At 34.3% G+C, this 20,126-nt stretch overlaps 1 protein-coding gene across 1 annotated transcript; it reads left to right on the top strand.

Moving 5' to 3' along the window:
- Positions 1-3,861: 3,861 nt before the first annotated feature.
- On the top strand, positions 3,862-17,158 carry vax2 (ventral anterior homeobox 2). Its single transcript, XM_053502283.1, has 3 exons — positions 3,862-4,102; positions 6,154-6,341; positions 15,636-17,158. The coding sequence occupies exons 1-3, from the start codon at positions 3,862-3,864 to the stop codon at positions 16,128-16,130; spliced, it is 924 nt and encodes a 307-aa protein (XP_053358258.1). The 3' UTR covers positions 16,131-17,158.
- Positions 17,159-20,126: the final 2,968 nt, after the last annotated feature.

Genomic DNA, 20,126 nt, shown 5'->3' with positions numbered 1-20,126 from the left:
TGTATGGAATGTGAATGTGTATGTGTCCTATCTACAGCTGCTAATGTAGTGGATGACTACATTTCTCCAACGTATATTCAACTACTAAAAGTTTTTCATCCACAGTTCATAGCTGATAAAAAATATCAAATATGCCTGTTAGTATTGCACGTAAAGAAGATTTTTAAAACACAGGAGAGTGGAAGATAATTCTGTCTGTTTCATGTGGAAGACCATTATGTTTTACATAAAAACATGCGATCATACTATGAAAATAAATAAATAAATAAATAAATAAATAGGCAAAGACTCATTTGAAAGTAAGGTCCTACAAAAGGGTTACAAAAATATGGTTCTGCATCCTAAGGTTAAGCTTATGACATTTTGGTCAAAATTAAACAAATGTTCATTTATAAGTAGCATTTGGCACTCCCTTAGACCACTGGGCAAGACTATTGATACAGGGGTTAAAAGTTTTTCATGTAAGAACAACCAAGAATCTCGGTAAGAATATTTTAATTTTAATTTTAATGTTAATTTTCCAAATATTTTCTTCTTGCATTTTTTTTTTACTCCGCGTGACCTAAAAAGTGTAATAATTTTTCCTATTTTACAAACTTTAAACTGCGTAATTAATGCAGTTTAACTCACTGATTTAACTAATATACTGTATTTACACCGAATCGACTGTGGAGTCGTGCTGCTTTTCTACACACAATTCGTTAGTTAAATCCTCCGAAAAAAAAGTTGTTGTTTTTCCAAAACAGGCTCGTGTCCTATGCTAAGTAGTTCTTTATTTACTAAGATGACTTGTCATTTGTCAAACGAGTCACAGTCTAGCAACCTAAAGCAGCTAATTTTATTCGCCAGGTTAGACACATTGAAGAGGTTTTAGGAAACACTTCCATTTTAATTTTAACACTCCACTTCAGCTGAGATGTGGTATGTGTATGCGTGTGTTTCTATATACAGATAAAAGTGATCACGTCCGTGAGGGATGCACTCTAGGACTGCTCTTTGGCATTTTAAATTACTGGAGAAAAACTCGATAGAGGATGCACAGCATAAAAAAATAAAAAATATTGCGACATGAAAAGCAGTTCCCCACTTCTACCAAAAACGCTGGTTTGAAATTTATATTTTCATATAAATTAAAAACATAAATTTATATTTATATTTTATATCTTCTTATAACATGTATAAAAGTTTTTATTTTATGCTATTGTATACATAATTGGTGATTTGTTGTCATCAGACAATGTTGTTATGTTTAAAATTAAATTTCCCTCCCATATTCCCTTGCTTTGAGCCTGCATGTGCTCGCAAATATGTTTCATTTTTCCTCTGAAGATCTTTCAGTTATTTTCTGTGGTTATAAAATATTCCGAGATTAGCCCGTAAACATGTAAATTATTGCAGTGTTTGCAATAACCTGTCTACTTATTTGTAGTTAGAAAGCGTTTTCGTATTTGAATGTTTGTTTAACAACAATGCAATGCGCAATTAAGTCAAATTTACCATACAATTTACCATAAAATGTAATTTAGGCTTGTTGTGGATATAAATGCCAATATTATTACATAATGTAATTACTTTAGTGACAGAGTACAATGCACCTATAAAAGCTGTGAAATGAATGTTGTGTTTTAATTGATTTAAAATCCAGCAGTATAATAACCAACAAGAACCAAAATGCTAAACGAACAAAACATAAATAAAGGTGAATACATGATTTGTAAGTAAAATGTACCACTGCTTAATAGTTTCTTTGTTTAGAATAGCCCTAAAAAAACTACTTATAAAAAGTATATCTCCTAATTTACCGTTTCATTCATTTCCATATGTTGTTATAAAAACATCACTTCATTTATTGCTCGGTCTGCAGCTGCAAAATATTTGAGAGTTTACTTCCAGTTGGAGAGTGGGATGTAAATTACTGACAGATGCAAATCAACTAGATTTAATATTAACATAATATCCCTTTCTACTATTGACATATCGGCCTATTTCAGTCATGACTTAAACCGTGTAGCCTAAATTAGTGATGGGTAAGGTTGGGGCTGCTATGTGGGTGGGCATAGCATTTGGGAGCTATACAAGAAATCTAACAGATTATGCAGTTTACTGGAAACATACTCAGCACCTAGTAACTTTCATAAACTAGAAAGGAAAAAAACTTCAACCCATAAACTACGTTACTGATTTGCATAAATTGAATGTCAGTTGGTTCATGGCAGCGACTGCGTGATTGACTGTGTGAACCAGTTGGAGTAGTTGAAGCCAATTAGACCTCTCTTGACTGTGTTGTCACTTTGATGGAAGTCCTCTGTGGCTTTCTGACTGACAGCTCTATTCATTACATTCACAGTTTAATCTGTGCACAGCAGCTGAATTGAATAATAAGCCAATTCGACGCCCAGTGGTAAACACCACGCGAAGTGGCAAAACTGTAATTATGTCATTGCGTAGAGTCTGTGATGGCACTGGCGCATATAAAGGCGTTTAATTTTTCATCTGGTATGGACTTTTCACTGGATTTAGCACTATAGTTGCGTACAGCTATACATCACGATATTGAACAATAATCAATCCCAATCAATCTGCGTTTTGATAGGGTAGTAAATTATATCATGTAAATGATAAATTATATCATATAATGTCTGACAAAATGTAATTACTGTATGATTTGGTTAACTAAATATTAGCGAAACATTTAATAGTGGATACAAATTATTAAAACTCTTCAAGACAATTATTAGCATTATTGTTACTCTGACGTGCATTGCAAAATCGCGCTTTTCAACATATTATTTTCACACAGATTGGTGTAGTTGACCTTCCATTAAATGCGTTTATTTAGCCTAAGGATAGTAATAGCAGCAAAAACAAAAATATATATTTTAAAATAAATTACTGAATATTATAGACCCTTCAAAAACGTGCTTATACAACAGCGCGTCTTTCAGAGCCTCTTGGTACAACCATCGCAATGACACACAGGATTATACAAAACGCTTAATCCGGGTTTCCCCTCTCGCTAACACTGGTAATCTCGGACTCGTTCACTCCTCCCTCTCCTACAAAACGTGCTCCTACTACACTCTGTTTACCAATCAACGGCTAGCTCTTGCACAGACAGGAAATTACGCAGAGTCTGACAGTCAATTTAAAAATGTATCCTGTCGAATATATCCAAACGCTCTGCTAGATGCCATCGAGGAAAATTTTACCAACTTATTTTATGCGGCTAAAATTAGTTGCATTGATCATTAAGAGCAAAACCTTATAGGCAAATAGTCCAATGTTAAAAAATATCCTCATCAGCTTTCCCCATGCCGAAGACGCTGTGCTGATACCAAATTAATGACTACTGATCGATGTGAATAAGGTACATTCATTTGAGCACAGACTACATCCAGGGACAAAAAGTGAAAATTTGTGGAATTTACCCGTGCCTTCTCCGATCCGTCTTTTTGTTTTACTCTTCCGCGGGTTAAGCAGTGAAGCAAGCACCTCCCAGTGGCTCTGATACAGACCTTGCGAACTCTCTGCGTTTACACACCTGTTTATGCACTTTTTGGGGGGCTGCTCTATATAGCTGAGGGTACTTTGGTGTGTCCGCAAGGCTTCCTCCGCCTCATGACCCTCATTCTTCATCGACACTAAACACCCTGAAATCTGGCCTAGACTAAACATGCCGAGCGGATTCTCTAGGACCTGTGTTTCTATGACTGGAATCTGATTGGATGTGTTTCGGGGACGGATTCCCTATTTTAGACTACATACTAAAGGACAGACAAGGTCTAGATTACTGCGTGCTCGATAAAGTAAAAGGATTCTACGGACGAATAGATTAAATAAGACTGCTGCACCTTTTGGTTCATGTTTGACCAAGCCAAGAGTATGGGCGATGGAGTCGCCGAGGACCGAAACCACTGTGGAGCCAATTCGCTTCGCCGGGAACGCGGTGGAGACGCTAAAACTCTGGCGGAAGTAGGAAGCCGCAGTTCCGGCGACGCTCCTGCGGGGACATCTGCGTCCACCCCGAGCTCGTCCAGCGAGGACGGTCACGACAAGCTGTTAGGAGTGGACCCTGATTATTGTCGCCGTATTTTAGTTCGAGGTAAGGAGTCAGCGTTATAGTGACAGGAGTGACAAACATTTTATAATAATAATAATAATAATAATAATAATTGGAGAAAATTTAACAAAAATATCCGGACCGTTAGCCTTTTTAGATATAGTGTGCTGATATGATGAATAATCGCTGCATTCAAAATATATATGCTTACCAACAATTTAGCAGAATTTTACTATCATCAGGCTAATAAATAAGGACATTTTATGTCCTTTCTTATCGAACCAACTTACTGTGAATACGTATTTACGGTACACGCAACCCAATAAATAAATAAAATAAATAAATACAATAAATAAATAAGTCCGTCAATAATACATACCAAAGCAACAACAACAAAGAGGTCTCCATTTAATTAAAATAAGATAAAAACATACATTATTTTTCGTTATGCATTATGAAACGCTATTGCACAGTGAGGCAGCAAAAATTACAGTCATAATTATTATTATTAGTAGTAGTAGTAAAAGGTGTAGTAGTAGTAGTGATGATGAAAATGATAGTTAATATTTTTATTCCTCTAAGTGAACATTTAGCGCGCATTAACTAGAATTATCTCAGATAAAGAAAGCACCTTATTAAATTGTTGGGTTTTACGTTTTTATTATTTTTTCATAATTCTTTAATTTTAAATACTTATGATACCCTACGTTTTACCTTTTTACATAACTATGTTAAGTAATAATGAATCACATAAATAATAATAATAATAATAAAAATCATTATTATATAATAATTTTAATAATAGTAATAATAATTTACTAGAAGATTACTCCGTAATGCCAAGGTACTGGAAGCTTTTTATTATTGGTTTATTTACAATGATTGGCTTATTTACAAAGAATCGCAGCTAACAATAAGCTGCTAAAATCACATCCACAAGCAGTAGGGTTTAACCGTAATCTTAGACATATGCAATACATTTAACAATCTATTTTGTAATTCATAACATTCGCAGTTTGTTTTATTGTTAAATGTATTGCATATGTCTAAGAATACGGTTAAACCTTATTGCTTGTTTCAGCGCGTGGTCCTAAATACTACAGCTCCTGCTGGTTTGTTAAGGTAACTTTAATACACCTTATCTAAGAACTGAAGAAAATTATTATTATTATTATTATTATTATTATGTTTGGTGGGACTATCACTGAAAGTTGACACAGGTTAGTGTAATGCATATTAATTCTCAGTGGGAGACTAAACACTAGAATGGCAGAGGTGACTGAAGGATATGTCTGGCTCTTCCCTTACCGCTGTGAAATTTAAAAGCTTTTAGTTCTAGCCTTGTACAAAACAGGAGATCTGCCTGTAATCCCCCCACCCTCTCTCTCTGTCTCTCCCGAAGCTGTACATCGAGCGCGTCAGAGCCAGGGTCACAGAAGGGTCAGCAGGTCCAGCGCTAATAGGAAAAGAAACATTTTAGGTGTTTAAAATGCTTAAAATAGAGAGGGGAAAAAAATTAAAAATTCCCACTATCAACATGAAAATGCCGATTATATCAATGAATGGCTATCAGAATAATTGTAAATGCGTATTTTGATGTGGTTGCCAGGGAAACAATTAAAAGAGGAGGAGCTTCAGCCCTAAGCATCACAGAGTTATTTAGGAACGTTTATTGGGTTAATAGTAGTATAATGGGTAATATATTTATATACATTCTTCCTCGTATCTATATTACTTAAATGTATAGTTTTTTTTAGCGCAGCAGCCCTAAAACTGTAAGAGTTATAAGGTAAAATAATAATAATAATAATAATAATAATAATAATGATTATTATTATTATTATTATTATTGTTGTTGTTGTTGTTGTTGCTGTTTTAGCTGCTGTTGTTGCTGCTGGTGGTAGTGGTGATGTTGTGGTAATAGCTTTACACTCTAACCTACATTCTGATTTATCCTTCCGAGTTCTACTTTTATAATACCTCTATGCTCATCTACCTTTTTTGAAAATCTATTTAAGGTAATATGACGAATATTTAGAAAAAAAAATGTCTACACATTGCTGATAGTCTGGTAATGCATTTTAACTCTGCAGATGCTAAAGGCACTATTCGTGAAATCGTTTTGCCGAAAGGCCTGGATTTGGACCGACCGAAGCGCACGCGCACTTCCTTCACGGCGGAGCAGCTGTACCGGCTGGAGCTCGAGTTCCAGCGCTGTCAGTATGTGGTGGGGCGCGAGCGCACAGAGCTCGCCCGCCAGCTGAACCTCTCCGAAACTCAGGTAGGACAGAAAACAAAGCCGACTTCTTAATCCCAGTAGACTAAAGCAACTGCAGCATTTCAAAAGTTAGGTGTAAGTGCGATGTATAAACAAAAATAGAATAATGTTAATCAAAATACAAGTTCTAGACTTATAGAATTGATTCCTCAGTCACGTATTGCAATGGACAGTTAATTAAATAAAAATGACCACAAGCAAAACCCACTCAGTCACTGCACAGTTTTTTTTATCATACCTGGTGTTCTTATGGCTTAATAATGCAATAACAACTGTTTAATTTAATGTAATAACCATTTCATTTTCATAATCATTTTCTATTTCTTGATGTTGCCTCATCGACTCATTCGAGTCGCAAGTTGTTGCCACAGGCATGGCTGGGTATTTTACTATGGTTATAGGCCTTTAACCCCTTATAACTGGATCAGCAACCCACAGCAAACCCTCAACCGCCTAAGCCACTTCTGTCCCCCAAAACAATTTTTTGTATTTTATTTCAATATACGTATTTAACATTGCTAGATAGGCCAAACGCGCATTTTTCTGTAATTGGATTTGAATGGGATTTTTTAAAATCTATTTAAATTAATCATAATAAAAAACAATTAAACAAACAATTGTTTTAAACAATGCTGGTAAAATAAACTAGAAGTAGACCATTTGTTTGCTATAATTCAGTCATGTGCATTGGTTATAATGAAATCAAATCACGTAATACACTGAAATAATATTTGGAAAATATATTTTTATTATTGTTACTACGTATTATAACAAAGAGCAGAGAAAAAGTAAAATATGTTAAGAAATTATATACATAAATAATAACATGTTTATGTTAAACTTTTTAAACAGAAACACGTGCATTAACTTTATCGCAGGATCATATACATGGTCCTGCGATAAAGTTAATATTTAGAGGGCTGGATAAGGCCGAAATCACGTTAGAGAATGAAACGAAAATACTTTATTATTTAAGCGCACACAAGGCTTGTGAGGTATTTCGGTTGCATCAGGATTATCTTTAAAATATTTAGGTATCTAAAGGACGACCTGAATATTGAATGTCAAATTGTAGTTTTTTTTATTGCAACCACACACTAAAATCCCCAGTTTTTATTTAACACTGAGTCCAACCGGAATAAGAGATTGAGTAATCAAAACCAACCAACCGCTCCCCCAACCTGCCACGCACGCACGCACACACACACAAGCGCGGTGCAACCCAGGCATAGTCCACACCATTCATACTAACTAACTATAAGATTTGTTGATGTAAAGAAAAATCACTAGGACTATTAATGACAGGAGAAATGAAGCTGGGTTTGATATATGAAAAAAGATAGCGAATTTGCCCACTTGTTCGGACTGTAATCGAAAGAAAAGAACAACTTACAAATTATTTAGCTATATTCAGCAAGAACGACTTACAAAATGGTTTACTCATATTTAGCTAGACTGTCTTATATCAGCATAATAAGAGGCAAACATTTAGAACAGATAAAGCATTTAATGTTTCGTCAGACACACCGAAAATAGTTATTTATGCAGTTTATTTTATACATGTTTATTTTAACGCAGTAAAAGAAGTACAGCATACACAATTTTAAGAGATTCATACTCATTCAATTTTTTAGCGGCTTTAAGGCTGAATAATATATAAGAGTTATAATCGCCCTAATAAACAACATTAATTTAAATCTAAACTTGCGTGTTTAAAATATAAATCTATCTATTATTTTAACCCATTTGCCCAAATGAGGACGCAACATTTTACCGCCTGATGGCGCTGTTAACGACTTTCATTCATTCATTCATTCATTCATTCATTCAAATACAACAACAACAACAACAACAATAATAATAATAATAATAATAATAATAATAATAATAATAATACAGTTCCTCTAGCGAGAAATAAGACAATTTAGGAAAACGTTAATCACGCGTAGCTATATTTTAGTTACTATTTAATTGCATTTTTCTTTTTTAAGGTTTCTTACGTAATTTCCTGCTGTTCTTTATGCTGAAACAGTTTGCTAACGTCTAAATGTTATTTGACATGTGAAGGGGCAAATTTTACTTCTTCAACATTTAATAAAAAATACCTACGGTCTTACTCGTGCTCTAAATTATTATGCTGTTGTTGACGGACATATTTTTCACATTAAAAGTGGACAGTACAAATGAATATATGAACTAATTTAGCATCGTATTCAGGTAAAACAAACAACTAATCAAGCAAACAAACAAACAAACAAACAAAAAGGAGATTACCCCATCAGCCTGTTTGGGTATAATTTTACATTAGGCTATATACTTGAAAATAAAAAGCCTAAACCACTCCACCTAAAGCCATGCAAAATTACTTTTTACAAGAAGCGTGAACTCGTCAGAGGACCAAATTTCCGCCTTTTAATACAAATTGGTGCCGACTATTTAAATAATAATAATAATTTAATTATCATTTAACAACAAATTATTATTATTATTATTATTATTATCATTATAGGTGTAAATTGAATACAAAAACACGATTTGGGTAGAATTTATGTCTTTTCTTCCAAATATTTCCGTTCTCCAACTCTTCTTTTTGAAAGCCATTTCCAGTAAGTACTCTAGACATTCCTAAAGTCGCCCAGTATTTTTTAATTTTACTTAAATTTTTAGGAAGGAATTAAGAGATAACCTACATTTGAGCTTTACCGAAATGGCTTTAAAAAACATAAATGCGGTTTTTAGAGAGATTGAAAGCAAATGTTTCGTCTCATTTACATTACAGCAATAGCACACTTCCAACAACTCCGTATGTGAGCTGCTTAAAAACTATATGTGCGTGTAATTAACAGTTTCTTCTTTATTTCAAACAAAAACGAGATTTGGATGTCTATTTCATTCTGATCGTTTAATTCGATTTAGTTTTTTTTTTTTTTTTGGTAAAAGGAATAAAGTGCATTTTCCCGTTTCTTCAGTCTAACAATTGCGTGTTCTCCAACATTAAATACTTATACTTCTTCTTTAAAAACTTTAGCGATGGACTAAAAAAAAAAAAAAAACATGTAAAACCCTAATGTTTCGGATATGTGTTTGTGAGCATTTGACAGGCTTTATCTGGTCATTGCCCTTCGGTGAGCAAATTAATTACTTGACTGGGCTTGATTTTTAAAAAAGAGATTGAATGTAGGCTTACATTAACGTTCGCTTAAAATATGTATGGAACAGTCCAACTGTCTAAATTTTAAACTGAACTTGCCATTGGTATGCTCGCATGAAAACTCAAGAAATAGAGACTATGTACATAAACCTTGTATTAGGATAGCACGATGAAGCTTAGATTTTTGTGTGAATAATTTAATATTTAGCACAATAATTCGACCTCAGACATAGCAATTAAAATCATCCATGATCAATAAAAGAGAAGCTGATGTGCTAAGATCTTATTTCTGTAGATATTTTATTCTTTCTGAAGAAAAGCAGCAAAATAATAGAAGCAATTTGCGTTATTCAATTTTTGTACTTCCATAGTGAAGAACTGATGCAGTCTTTAAATTTATTCACCCATCTATACAATTTATAATCCACTTGTCCTGGACAAAGATGAGTGAATAACCTCTGGTACTGCTCCAGAACATGGGTGCTCCTGGGTTGCCACCCCCAGCAGGTGGCTCCCCGCTCCATTGTTTTACGGTAGGGACCGACGGGCAACAGTGACGTACTGGAGATATCTTGTGATATTGACATTTAACATCAGTTTAAAATTAATTTATGTATTACTATTATTGGCATATACCTTAGAAGGTCATCTGAGGAAGCTTGACCATTGGTTTGCATTTGTGTTTAACTTGGCAGTGTTTATAAACTGTGAGCTTTTGAGTGTTTGTTTGTTGAATTAAACTCCTGTGAAGAGTAGATGCAAAACAATGGATGAAAACCATAACCTCTTTTAGAGTTACTTGCTTCTTTACATGACAACTTTATATAAAATATAATAGAGTTACTACCTGTAAGTTTTAAATTGCACGCTTTCCAGTCAGAAACAGTTGATAGTATCACCACAGTTTGGCCAGGAACACTTGAGTTTATTTGTCATAATAATTTTGATGGCACCATCATTTTTGTCTATGAGCCGAAAGCCTTCTTCCTGTTGTCAAACTTGTCTGGGTAGTGTACCTTTGATGACTTTTACACAACTGCTTATTCTTGCACAAATCTCAAAGCAAACGTGAATCACATGGTGATACCATACTGGCTTTTCAAAAGACTGTCTCAATGATTTATAGCTACATGTTTGTGTAATTTTGTAACTTTGACTTTCTGGGGCCGTTTAATTTGCATAAGGATAACTACTGGTAATAGACAGATGTATAACAAATTTAAATAAACACAAGTGGTTCTGTGATAATCAGGTTGTATGAAGAGGATGCTACAATTTTGCCATTGTATGACTCTATCCAAATGAGTCATCCATCTGGTGAGTGAATGAATGCCTGTGTTGTGTTCTTTTGTTTGCTCTATCCAGTCCAGACAGTATCTAATGTGGCTGTGATGTCTGGAAAGGAGAAAGAAGCTCAGTAAGACAAAAATGAATGAATGAATGAATGAATGAATGAATGAATGAATGAATGAATAAATAAATACATCTAACCCAAAAGATGATAACATTTATTAGAAATCAATGTAATTTGGAAGCCAGGAAAAAGCTTTATACAAGTGGACAAACTTTAGTGGGATATAAGAGAATATCTGTATAATAATGATGGACAGCTTCTCATGCTAATATTTCTTCTTTGGTAGTAAAAGTAAAACTATCCTCTAAATTGAGTCATTTTACCTCTAGACAACAAATGCAGGTGTGATTCAAGGTTGAATCTTTATAAGCGCTACAGTATACAAATACAATTGAATTGAATTGAATTAAATATAAGAAAAGAAATGTCTGCATCTATATGCAAATCTTTGTTAGAAAAGCTAAAAAAGCAATGTGCATTTAAGCCCAATTGGACTGTTTTTACCTTAAACTTTAAGAACATATTTATAGTCAACGAGATGCCATGTGAAGAAAAAGTGTGCCTCTTTTATATTTGCAGTTGCTCTGAACAGATTATGTGTTTATTACGAATTATGTATTTAGATTTGTTATACCCTATTATGTGATATATTGTCTATAAGTCTATTAACAGTGGAAGTCTAAAAGTATTAATTATGTACCAAAGCACAATTTAAAATATACTTGAACAATAACTTGAGTCATAAGTTTTTAATATTAAACATAAGTATATAATTGCATTATATAATAAATTGACTTAATTGCTGACACAAATTTATGAGCTTTATTTAACTAAGATAAAGAAGTGTGCCATTTAAAATAGTATGTGTGTACTTAATATCCGGCTCATCCTGGCATACTTATCCTCTCATTCGTCAAATTCCCACTCCTACAGGAAACATGTCTTGGATCAGAGTAAAAGTGCTCACACAGTACATGTATCCAGGTCTGTCGTGTCACTCTCTAGGCAGTGTGTAATTCCATTACCTGATAGGATCAGGCAGAATAGAAACCTACTAATCCAGAAAATACATTCACCAACGGAATGTCCCAGAATGGGTTTTACACAGTACACTTAGACCAGGTATATAGGATCAACACACTGATTGACACCGACCTATTTTAGCACACAATAAACTTGTGTATTACACTGAATTGGTATGCAGATCACTGTGTATTGATATTGGCTTGGTCCTTTTTCATAGACTGGTAGCAGGTCAGTAGTAAAAGATTTATGTTCATAACTAGGGGTCCGGAAATTCAAATCCTTAGATTGCCAGACAGCGAAGACATTAATCTTCACCTGCTTCATTTGCATTAACAAAAATATAATCCCATTTGGCCGGTGTTATGATTTTGTAATTGTTAATACTTTGGAGTTGTAAATAGATCATTTTAGATAAATAAAAAGGTGTATGTTTAGAAAATGGTAACCAGTTGTTTTAAACTGTACAGATTAACTGAGCTCTAATTAGCTGAGCTCAGTTTCTCCTCTATTTCTTTATTACATGCATTTTGGGAAAAAATAACAGAAATTATCTATTTTCTTATTTTTCCTTAAACTGTATGATAGCAGTTTAATTACTTATGCAATTTTACCCAGATTGTATTATTAAAGCACAGTGTGCTTTGTGAAGTTGCTGTGGCCTACTTGCTATGTCTTAATTTTTACAAACAAACAAGTCTCAAGCAAATTGTGCATAAAAGGCATCTTCTCAATCACAGCCCATACACTGTAATCCTAATTACTTTATCTAAACATCAACACCTCAAGCTGCAGGGTTGAAGAGCCAAGCTGTATCAGTAAGTGTGGGGGCACAGCACTAATAATAGTCCAAGTGCTTTTGCATCTAGGCAGCTTATCGAGCCATATCTACAAGCCCTTCGTTAAGACAGAGTTGACCCTTGGCTGAACCTGTTTTAACATGCCTCTCAGTAATACTAGGGGCTGGGGCTAAGGATCAGGCCATGATCAAGTTAAGAAGTTGAAGAGGGTAGGAGAAGGACAGGGGTGAGTGTATGTGATAAAGATCCTTAACAGTACAATGACAAATTTATCTGACGTAAGATTAATAAAAAAAAAATGTGTAAGAGTTATAGTTTGCGTGAGTGTATAGAGAGAGAGGCTCTTTATACAGACACAGTAATCTCCATTTTTTTAAATTAAGGGTTGAATGAAATAAGTGCTCCTCTGAGCTTTCCAAAATGACAATCAGTGCCAGGAATTAAAATAGTAATTGATAGTTTAAATAGTATTATATAGTTTAAATAGTTGGAATGGCATGTAGTTACTCCTTTAATGCCTAATTTAGAAATATTCCTGTAGTTGTAGTTTTCTTTTTATCAATTATATACGCTGTCGGGCAGGGGTTGCTCAGTGATCCACTATTGGACTGAGATCCCAGGTTCAAAACACACCACCACCCAATTGACCCTTTTGCCACTTTGAGCAAAGCCCTAAACCCTTAACCGCTCAGATGTACAATGAAATATAAAAGGTTGTTCTGTGTAAGAGCATTTGCCAAAGAACATATGTATACATGAATGTTAGACAAATGATTATTTTAAATGATTAAAATATAAAAACAATTTGTTGCAGCTAATTGGGCGCTGTGCCATGAGACGTAAGTGAAGTGATGGTATAGAAAAAAAAACTTAAGTACACTATAATTAAGGACACTTTGCGCCAACACTTTGCACCTTGATCTACAGTATATTTGGTGGCAAGGTTAGCAAACTGCTACCTAAAAACTAGACTGTATCACGTTGTTTCAGACAAACGTGTTGAAGGGCTTCTACATGGGGTCACAGAACGGTCAGCAGAATGTGTGGATTTTCAACCTTTTACTCTGCAAGATTAATGCTCCAGGTTTATTCATTTGGTGCTTAATTGTGCATCTCACACACTATAATGATGTGATATGATTTATGAATTGTAATATCATGCTCTAAATATTTAAATTTAGTTACACTGTTACTAACTGTTCCACTGTTTCACTGTTTTAGTTGCTGATCATATGATGCATAGCACAATACTTTTACTTGGTGTAACGTGTTTTTTGTAATATACTTTTTTTTTTTTGTATACTTTGTACCTAGTTATATTACAGGAGATTGGTATATACTTATAAGAGTGTTTCTGGTGAAAGAGGAAATCCAGGTCATGCAGATCTCACTTTTGTAATCTCTGCCCCAGGGCTGAACCCTGGATCTCATTAAAAAGGATTTCATTCCAATAGTGTAGATGTACGAAGCAGGAGATTTGCACTCTCTATCAACATTTTCCTGGTAGTTCTTCTTGTGTCTGGCTCTATGATATCAAACGTGGTCTAAATTGCAAAGTCTGCTTGAGATGAATGGCAGACCAGAGAAGTGTCCAAAAAGAGTTACTAAGCAGGATTACTATTTGTATTCAGCTTGTAGTGGACAAAGTATGTCACCGAATTGAAAAAAAAGTATATGTATTTAATCTCACAAACCCTGCTTAAGACTGAGCTGCAGTATACTTTACATGTGTTTCCCTCTATACCAGATGCAGTAGATATGTCTCTGTTTAGCTCAAGACTGTGGCATCAGCATGCTCGTGGGATCACTGGCAATCTCATTATCCAGGCACTAATGGGCAAGTTGAGGCCATGATCTCACTTCTCCTGCCTGCTTGTTTCTCTGTGGATCCCCACTGTGCTGTCTAATCAACTTCTTATTCTGCACACAGGGGCTTACTGGACCCTTTAGTGTAAATTTTGTGTATGTTCTTGCTAAATTTGGTCCATAGTGACATGATTGTGTCATACATATGTGGCAGATTTGTCAGCTGCACATGCATGATGCAACTTGAATCCTGGTGTGGTCTTCTGCTGCTTTAGCCTATTTGATTCAAGGTTCGATGTGTTGGTTGGAACAAGATGTTATTTGAGTTACTGTTGCCTTTCTATCAGCTTGAAACAGTCTGTCCATTTCTTTTTGACCTCTGGCATTAACTAGGCATTTCCACCCAGAGAACCTCCAGTCATTAGATTTTTCTTTTTCAGAACATTCTATGTAAACCCTAAATAGTTGTGCATGAAAACGACAGCAGATCAGCGGTTTCAGAAATACTTTCCTACCAGTTTGTTTGGCACCAACAATTGTGCCACATTCAAAATAATTTAAATCACCTTTCTTCCCCATTCTGATATCCAGTTGGAACTGTCATTGGCTGATTAGATATGTGCTTTAACTAACAGCTGAAAAGGTGTTCCTAATGAAGTAAACATTGATTTCCACTTTCTCTCTTTTTTCTTCAAGTCTGGATTTAACAGGGTAAGGCAAAACTGAAAGTCAACCTAGCCTGAATGCATTTTTAGATCTATGATTTTTTTTTATTTGAGAACAATAGCAGGAAGGAGTTTAGCATGCCTAATGACATTCCTTTCTCATGATTTCAGACAGACATATAGTCACTGGGTGCATGTAAATAGTTCACACCCTAATCAAAAGAGGCTTGATTTATTTCATGTAACAAATTAAATGTAATTAATGCTTTGATCATCAGTGAATCATCCCAATAAAATAATGTAAGTATTTTGAACAGGGTAACTGTCAGGAGTAAGGCTATATCTAGGGATTGATCGACCCATTTATATCTCTAATCCAGTATTGATTTATGGTTAAAGAATCTATATGCTAAATGTGGATTTAGTCTCTCTGCTTAGCACATTTGGAATGCTTTCTTTTTTATTGTATGAGTTCATTTGTTTTTGTGTATTCCATAGGTGAAGGTTTGGTTCCAGAATCGACGTACCAAGCAGAAGAAGGACCAGACCAAGGACTCTGACAAGCGCTCTTCATCCACCTCTGAATCACTGGCCACATGTAACATCTTGCGCCTGCTAGAGCAGGGGCGCTTGTTGTCAGTGCCTGCACCTCCTCCCAACCCACTGCTGGCATCATCGCATGCTGTCAATGGCTCACTCCTAGGAAGCCCATCTGTGTCATCCTCCTCTCCTGGGGTAAGCAGTACAGGCACTTCTCCTGCAATTGTGGCCAGTGGTGGTGGAACGTTTGGCCTATCTCTTTCTTCACTCGGTGCTACACCACCTTCACCAAGGCTTGGGGTAGCACCCCCATCCCTTTTTTCCATGCCACTGATGAGTGGTGCTCATCATGAACTCACATCTAGTTATGGGTGTGGATCATCAGCTTTTGAGCCCTATACAAGGACAGAGAGGAAAGATGGGGACTTGACTGGGAAAAAGACAGTTTCCTAAAGACTTGAATCACTTTTTGGACCACTAAGGAATGCTCCACATTTACCAAAAAGGTGCAGTCTGCTCTTTTTTTTTAGCTAAGGTGAAAGATGTAGAGGAACTGGAGTTGATTTTCAAAATTGAACAAATATGGAGCACTTTCACCTCTATTTCAGACTCTTTCCATTCTTAAATTCCCAAGCCATGCTAGTTATTTTTTACCACACTAAACGAATAAAAAAGGACTACATCAAGAACTTTACAATATGAGGGAGCTCAATTTAATTTACAATCTCTGCATCCTGAGTTTAACTGGCATCATGTTTGCAGAAGCTTGTTTTTTTAACTCTCTCTCTCTCTCTCTCTCTCGCTCTCTCTCTCTCTCTCTCTCTCTCTCTCTGTACATTACAAACAGCCTCAAGCTTAGTCTTTGTCTGTAATAGAAAAAGAAACCAACATTGCTAATGTAATGGTGTAATGGCATATACTGCTTTATAACAGATATTGTATCCAAATAGGTGTTAAAAAAGACAAAATGAATGATCATATCATTACGTTTGGACCTTGTGGTACTCTTTATGCTGCTTCTTACTGGTATTGTAATTAGGGATAAGTTAATAATCAATGTTTATTTTTTTTTTGGGTGTGCATGTAAGGGTGGGTTTTTATGAAACACACAATAATCATGCCATATTATTGTGCTTTGTAATATGCTTAATTCTTAATATGCTAAATACCAGTTTTGTATAATTTAAAGACAGTGATTCATTGAAGCATATTTTAGCAAATAGTAACTACATATTATTAATAATAATTCAATAGTAAAAACAAAAACAGCAAAATGGGAAGTTACAGATTGGGTGTCATATGTATGTTCACTGCATGGAAGCAGGTTCAAGCAAAATCATCTTAAAATATTTTGCACCATGAAAACACATGATTGTGGGGTCTCATCGATGTTATTTTCCATACTTTTAGTTAAAAACTTATTTCCAAATGTATGCAGCTCTAGGCACTATTTAGGACTTTAGATTGTTAATTAGACTTAAAGTTACACATAGTTGTCATGATTGTAATGATTTATTGAGTGATTATACATAGGCTCTAAATTACTTTAATCACATTGGCACACAAACTTAAACATTATCTGTTTAATAAAAAGCCATGGACGGCATGGTAGACATAGTTTTATATCATCGAGAGAATAATCTGATTGAGTATTAATGCAACTTTTAGCTGTTTGTTCATCTACTTTCTTGTGACGCTCTCTTCCATCCTCCCAAATCACTTAAAGTCTAAGACTGCCTCTGATTTAGTTTTCTGTACCTCTAGAACATAAAGTGGACCTGTTTTCTTAGATGTTTATACCACTTTGATTGGTTTCTGGACCTAGAGCTTGCATCGTGACTCTGATTGTTATAGTAACTGATAAACCTCAGGAAGAGTCATCAAATTATTTGTCATTTGTTCTATATATGTTTTAAAGATTTTAAGGCCTTAGGTAGCACCTCATCAATTGCCGTGAAATCAAAGCACTTTATTTTAATATATGTTTACTTCTTAATATTTATGTGAACTCTTGGCTAAAATTAAGAAGTATCCATAAACTGTCAGTGTTAGTTATCATATGTATTTTTTTTTTTTTTTTTTTTTTGTGTGTGTGACTAGAAATCCAGAAACAGATAATGTCTCGTTGGACTTTAGGCTCAGAACATTTAGTGCTGATAGAAAATCTAGGTTTTTCTGTTCCTTCCCATCAGCTCATGGACAAATTATTGCAAAAATGAGCCATATAAACCATCCTAGCCACAGTAGCCTTTTCTTCATTGTCCCTTTTAATTTAAACACTTACTCAGTTTTTTTTTTATATATTTACTGGACTTCTCTTTTAAATGCCATAATTTGCTTAAGGTACTGAGATGAAAGCTGACCCTGGTAAATAAGAAAAAGCAATTGGGGCTATTGCCCTTTGCGCTGATATCCTGTGTATACAATATGAGTTTACATATTGTTGTAAAAAAGTGTTATTTTCCATAATCATTATTAATAATTTACTGACTCCCATGTTGAATATTGAATACGGTTAAAATTTTAGTTTAGCAGTGCTAAACTTTTGCAGTTTTCCTCTTTCTTTCATATACAGATTTCTTATATTTTATTCTGTTAGATTTTTTGTATGTATCCACAAACTGATAATGAATTAGTACTTTGGCTTATGACTCTTTGATAGAGTTTAAAGCCTTAAAGATTATAAAATTGTCTTACTGGATTTAATTTTTTTCTTTAGCAAATGATTGTCAATTTGACACTCCGATACCCCAACATATTGCATTTTAAGCAGAAAATTCATTGTATAGTAGTCATTTTCCCATGTTTGTCTTGCCTAGTATGTGTTGTGAATAAGTGTATGTGGAAGAGTGATGAGCATTATGAGCTTAAAACAATGTGACACTAGTGGTAACATTCTTTGCCTAACCCTTCTATAAAATTTATCTGCTCATTCCTTTTAAACCATGGATATATTTCTTAAAAACAAGAATACACTGTGAAATCTAGAGCTCGGCAGAAAAACAACAACAGGGTACAAGAGGGGTCTATATATAACTTTCCACACTAATTTGATTGTAATGTAACGCTTTCTGGTTTTATGTCTGAAATATAAGATTGTGTGAATCAATGTTCTTGTTCTTACACAAGCCATAAACCATATTAGACAGTTAATTTTTTCTGTAATCATATCAAAACATAAGGGGCAAAAAGAAAAAGTTAACACAAACCATGTGTAGATATACCATATAAGTCTTTGCACAGTATTTTCATGTTAGTATTGTGTCATTTCAAGTCGCAGTAAAAAAAAGATAGAAAAAGAAAAAAAAGCCCTTCATGAAATGCTTTACATTTGTTTGTCACATTAACAGTTTGCACTTATTTAAAAGGTATAAGATTTTTGTGTGTATTTGGTAAATGAGCGGTTTTGGTGCTCAGGCCATGAAAGCCAAAATATTGTATAATATGTATATGTATTTTTATTCATATGAATATAAATATATGTCTATGTAATTTGACTGTGAGTATGTCCCTGTTCTTATGCCTTCTTATGTTCAACATACAGCTTATTTCAATTTATCATACATTGTGCATTAATTGTATTAATTCAAATTTTTTTTTAAATGATTTGCAACTTAGACAATAAGCAATTCAAAACCACAGTTAAGCAGTTTAGCATCATCTTAAAGTCAGAGTGATTTTAGGTTGAGCTCTAACAATAGTTAAATTATAATGTGCCATATCTTAGAACAGAATCCTGAACACTGAGCTAACATTGACCTCTAGCACAAAATTTTAATAAACGATCATGAACAATTCTTTAATCCCCACTATAAGTATCACATAATATTACCTTATCACCACAATTAAGAATTATTCACACCATTTAACAATGGATTTTAAAGAATGGACATTTTATTGCATGTTTAGGGAGGTTTAAGGAAAAGGGCAAAACAAATGTAATAAAAAATATGGACAATAAAATTATGATATAATAAAATTACATATAAGAATAAAAAAATGTTGTCTTAATTTAAACATTGTGTTAATACTAATGTTATTACTGTGTTTAAACTAATACTATTACCACACAACTACTACTAATTATGGTTGCTTTCATGAAACCTGAAGATTGATAGCAGCAATAGGCAATAATTTTTTTTTTTACAGCAGAATAGAGAAAAAAAATTATATCATGGACTTTTTTTCTGGCACAACTTAATAAAAATATAAAATAAAATAAAAACAATGTTTTATCAATTTAGCCTTGCCTATAGATAGCTTAAGGTTGTGTTCTGCTATTTATAGCCATCTGTGGAAACATTAAATTCTTTTATGTCTTGTAAAGGTGATGGGGTTATTCCTCAAGAAAGCACAGGCCGAAACAGCCACAATATGTTTAACCACATGGTTTGGTGCCCTCCTTCCTCTTGGAACTGCACTCTCTTTCTGAAGCTTGCTGAGACAATC

This window comes from Clarias gariepinus, chromosome 1, assembly GCF_024256425.1.
Source record: "Clarias gariepinus isolate MV-2021 ecotype Netherlands chromosome 1, CGAR_prim_01v2, whole genome shotgun sequence".
Lineage (NCBI taxonomy): Eukaryota > Metazoa > Chordata > Actinopteri > Siluriformes > Clariidae > Clarias > Clarias gariepinus.
Note: the sequence above shows the minus strand (reverse complement) of the source record. Positions and strands in the feature narration are given on the sequence as shown.

Excerpts from the sequence above, each read along its gene's own strand:
- vax2 (XM_053502283.1), top strand. The coding sequence starts at position 3,862 with ATGTTTGACCAAGCCAAGAGTATGGGCGATGGAGTCGCCGAGGACCGA. Across the intron at positions 4,103-6,153 it reads TCGCCGTATTTTAGTTCGAG|ATGCTAAAGGCACTATTCGT; the intron begins GTAAGGAGTCAG and ends TTAACTCTGCAG. Across the intron at positions 6,342-15,635 it reads TGAACCTCTCCGAAACTCAG|GTGAAGGTTTGGTTCCAGAA; the intron begins GTAGGACAGAAA and ends TGTATTCCATAG.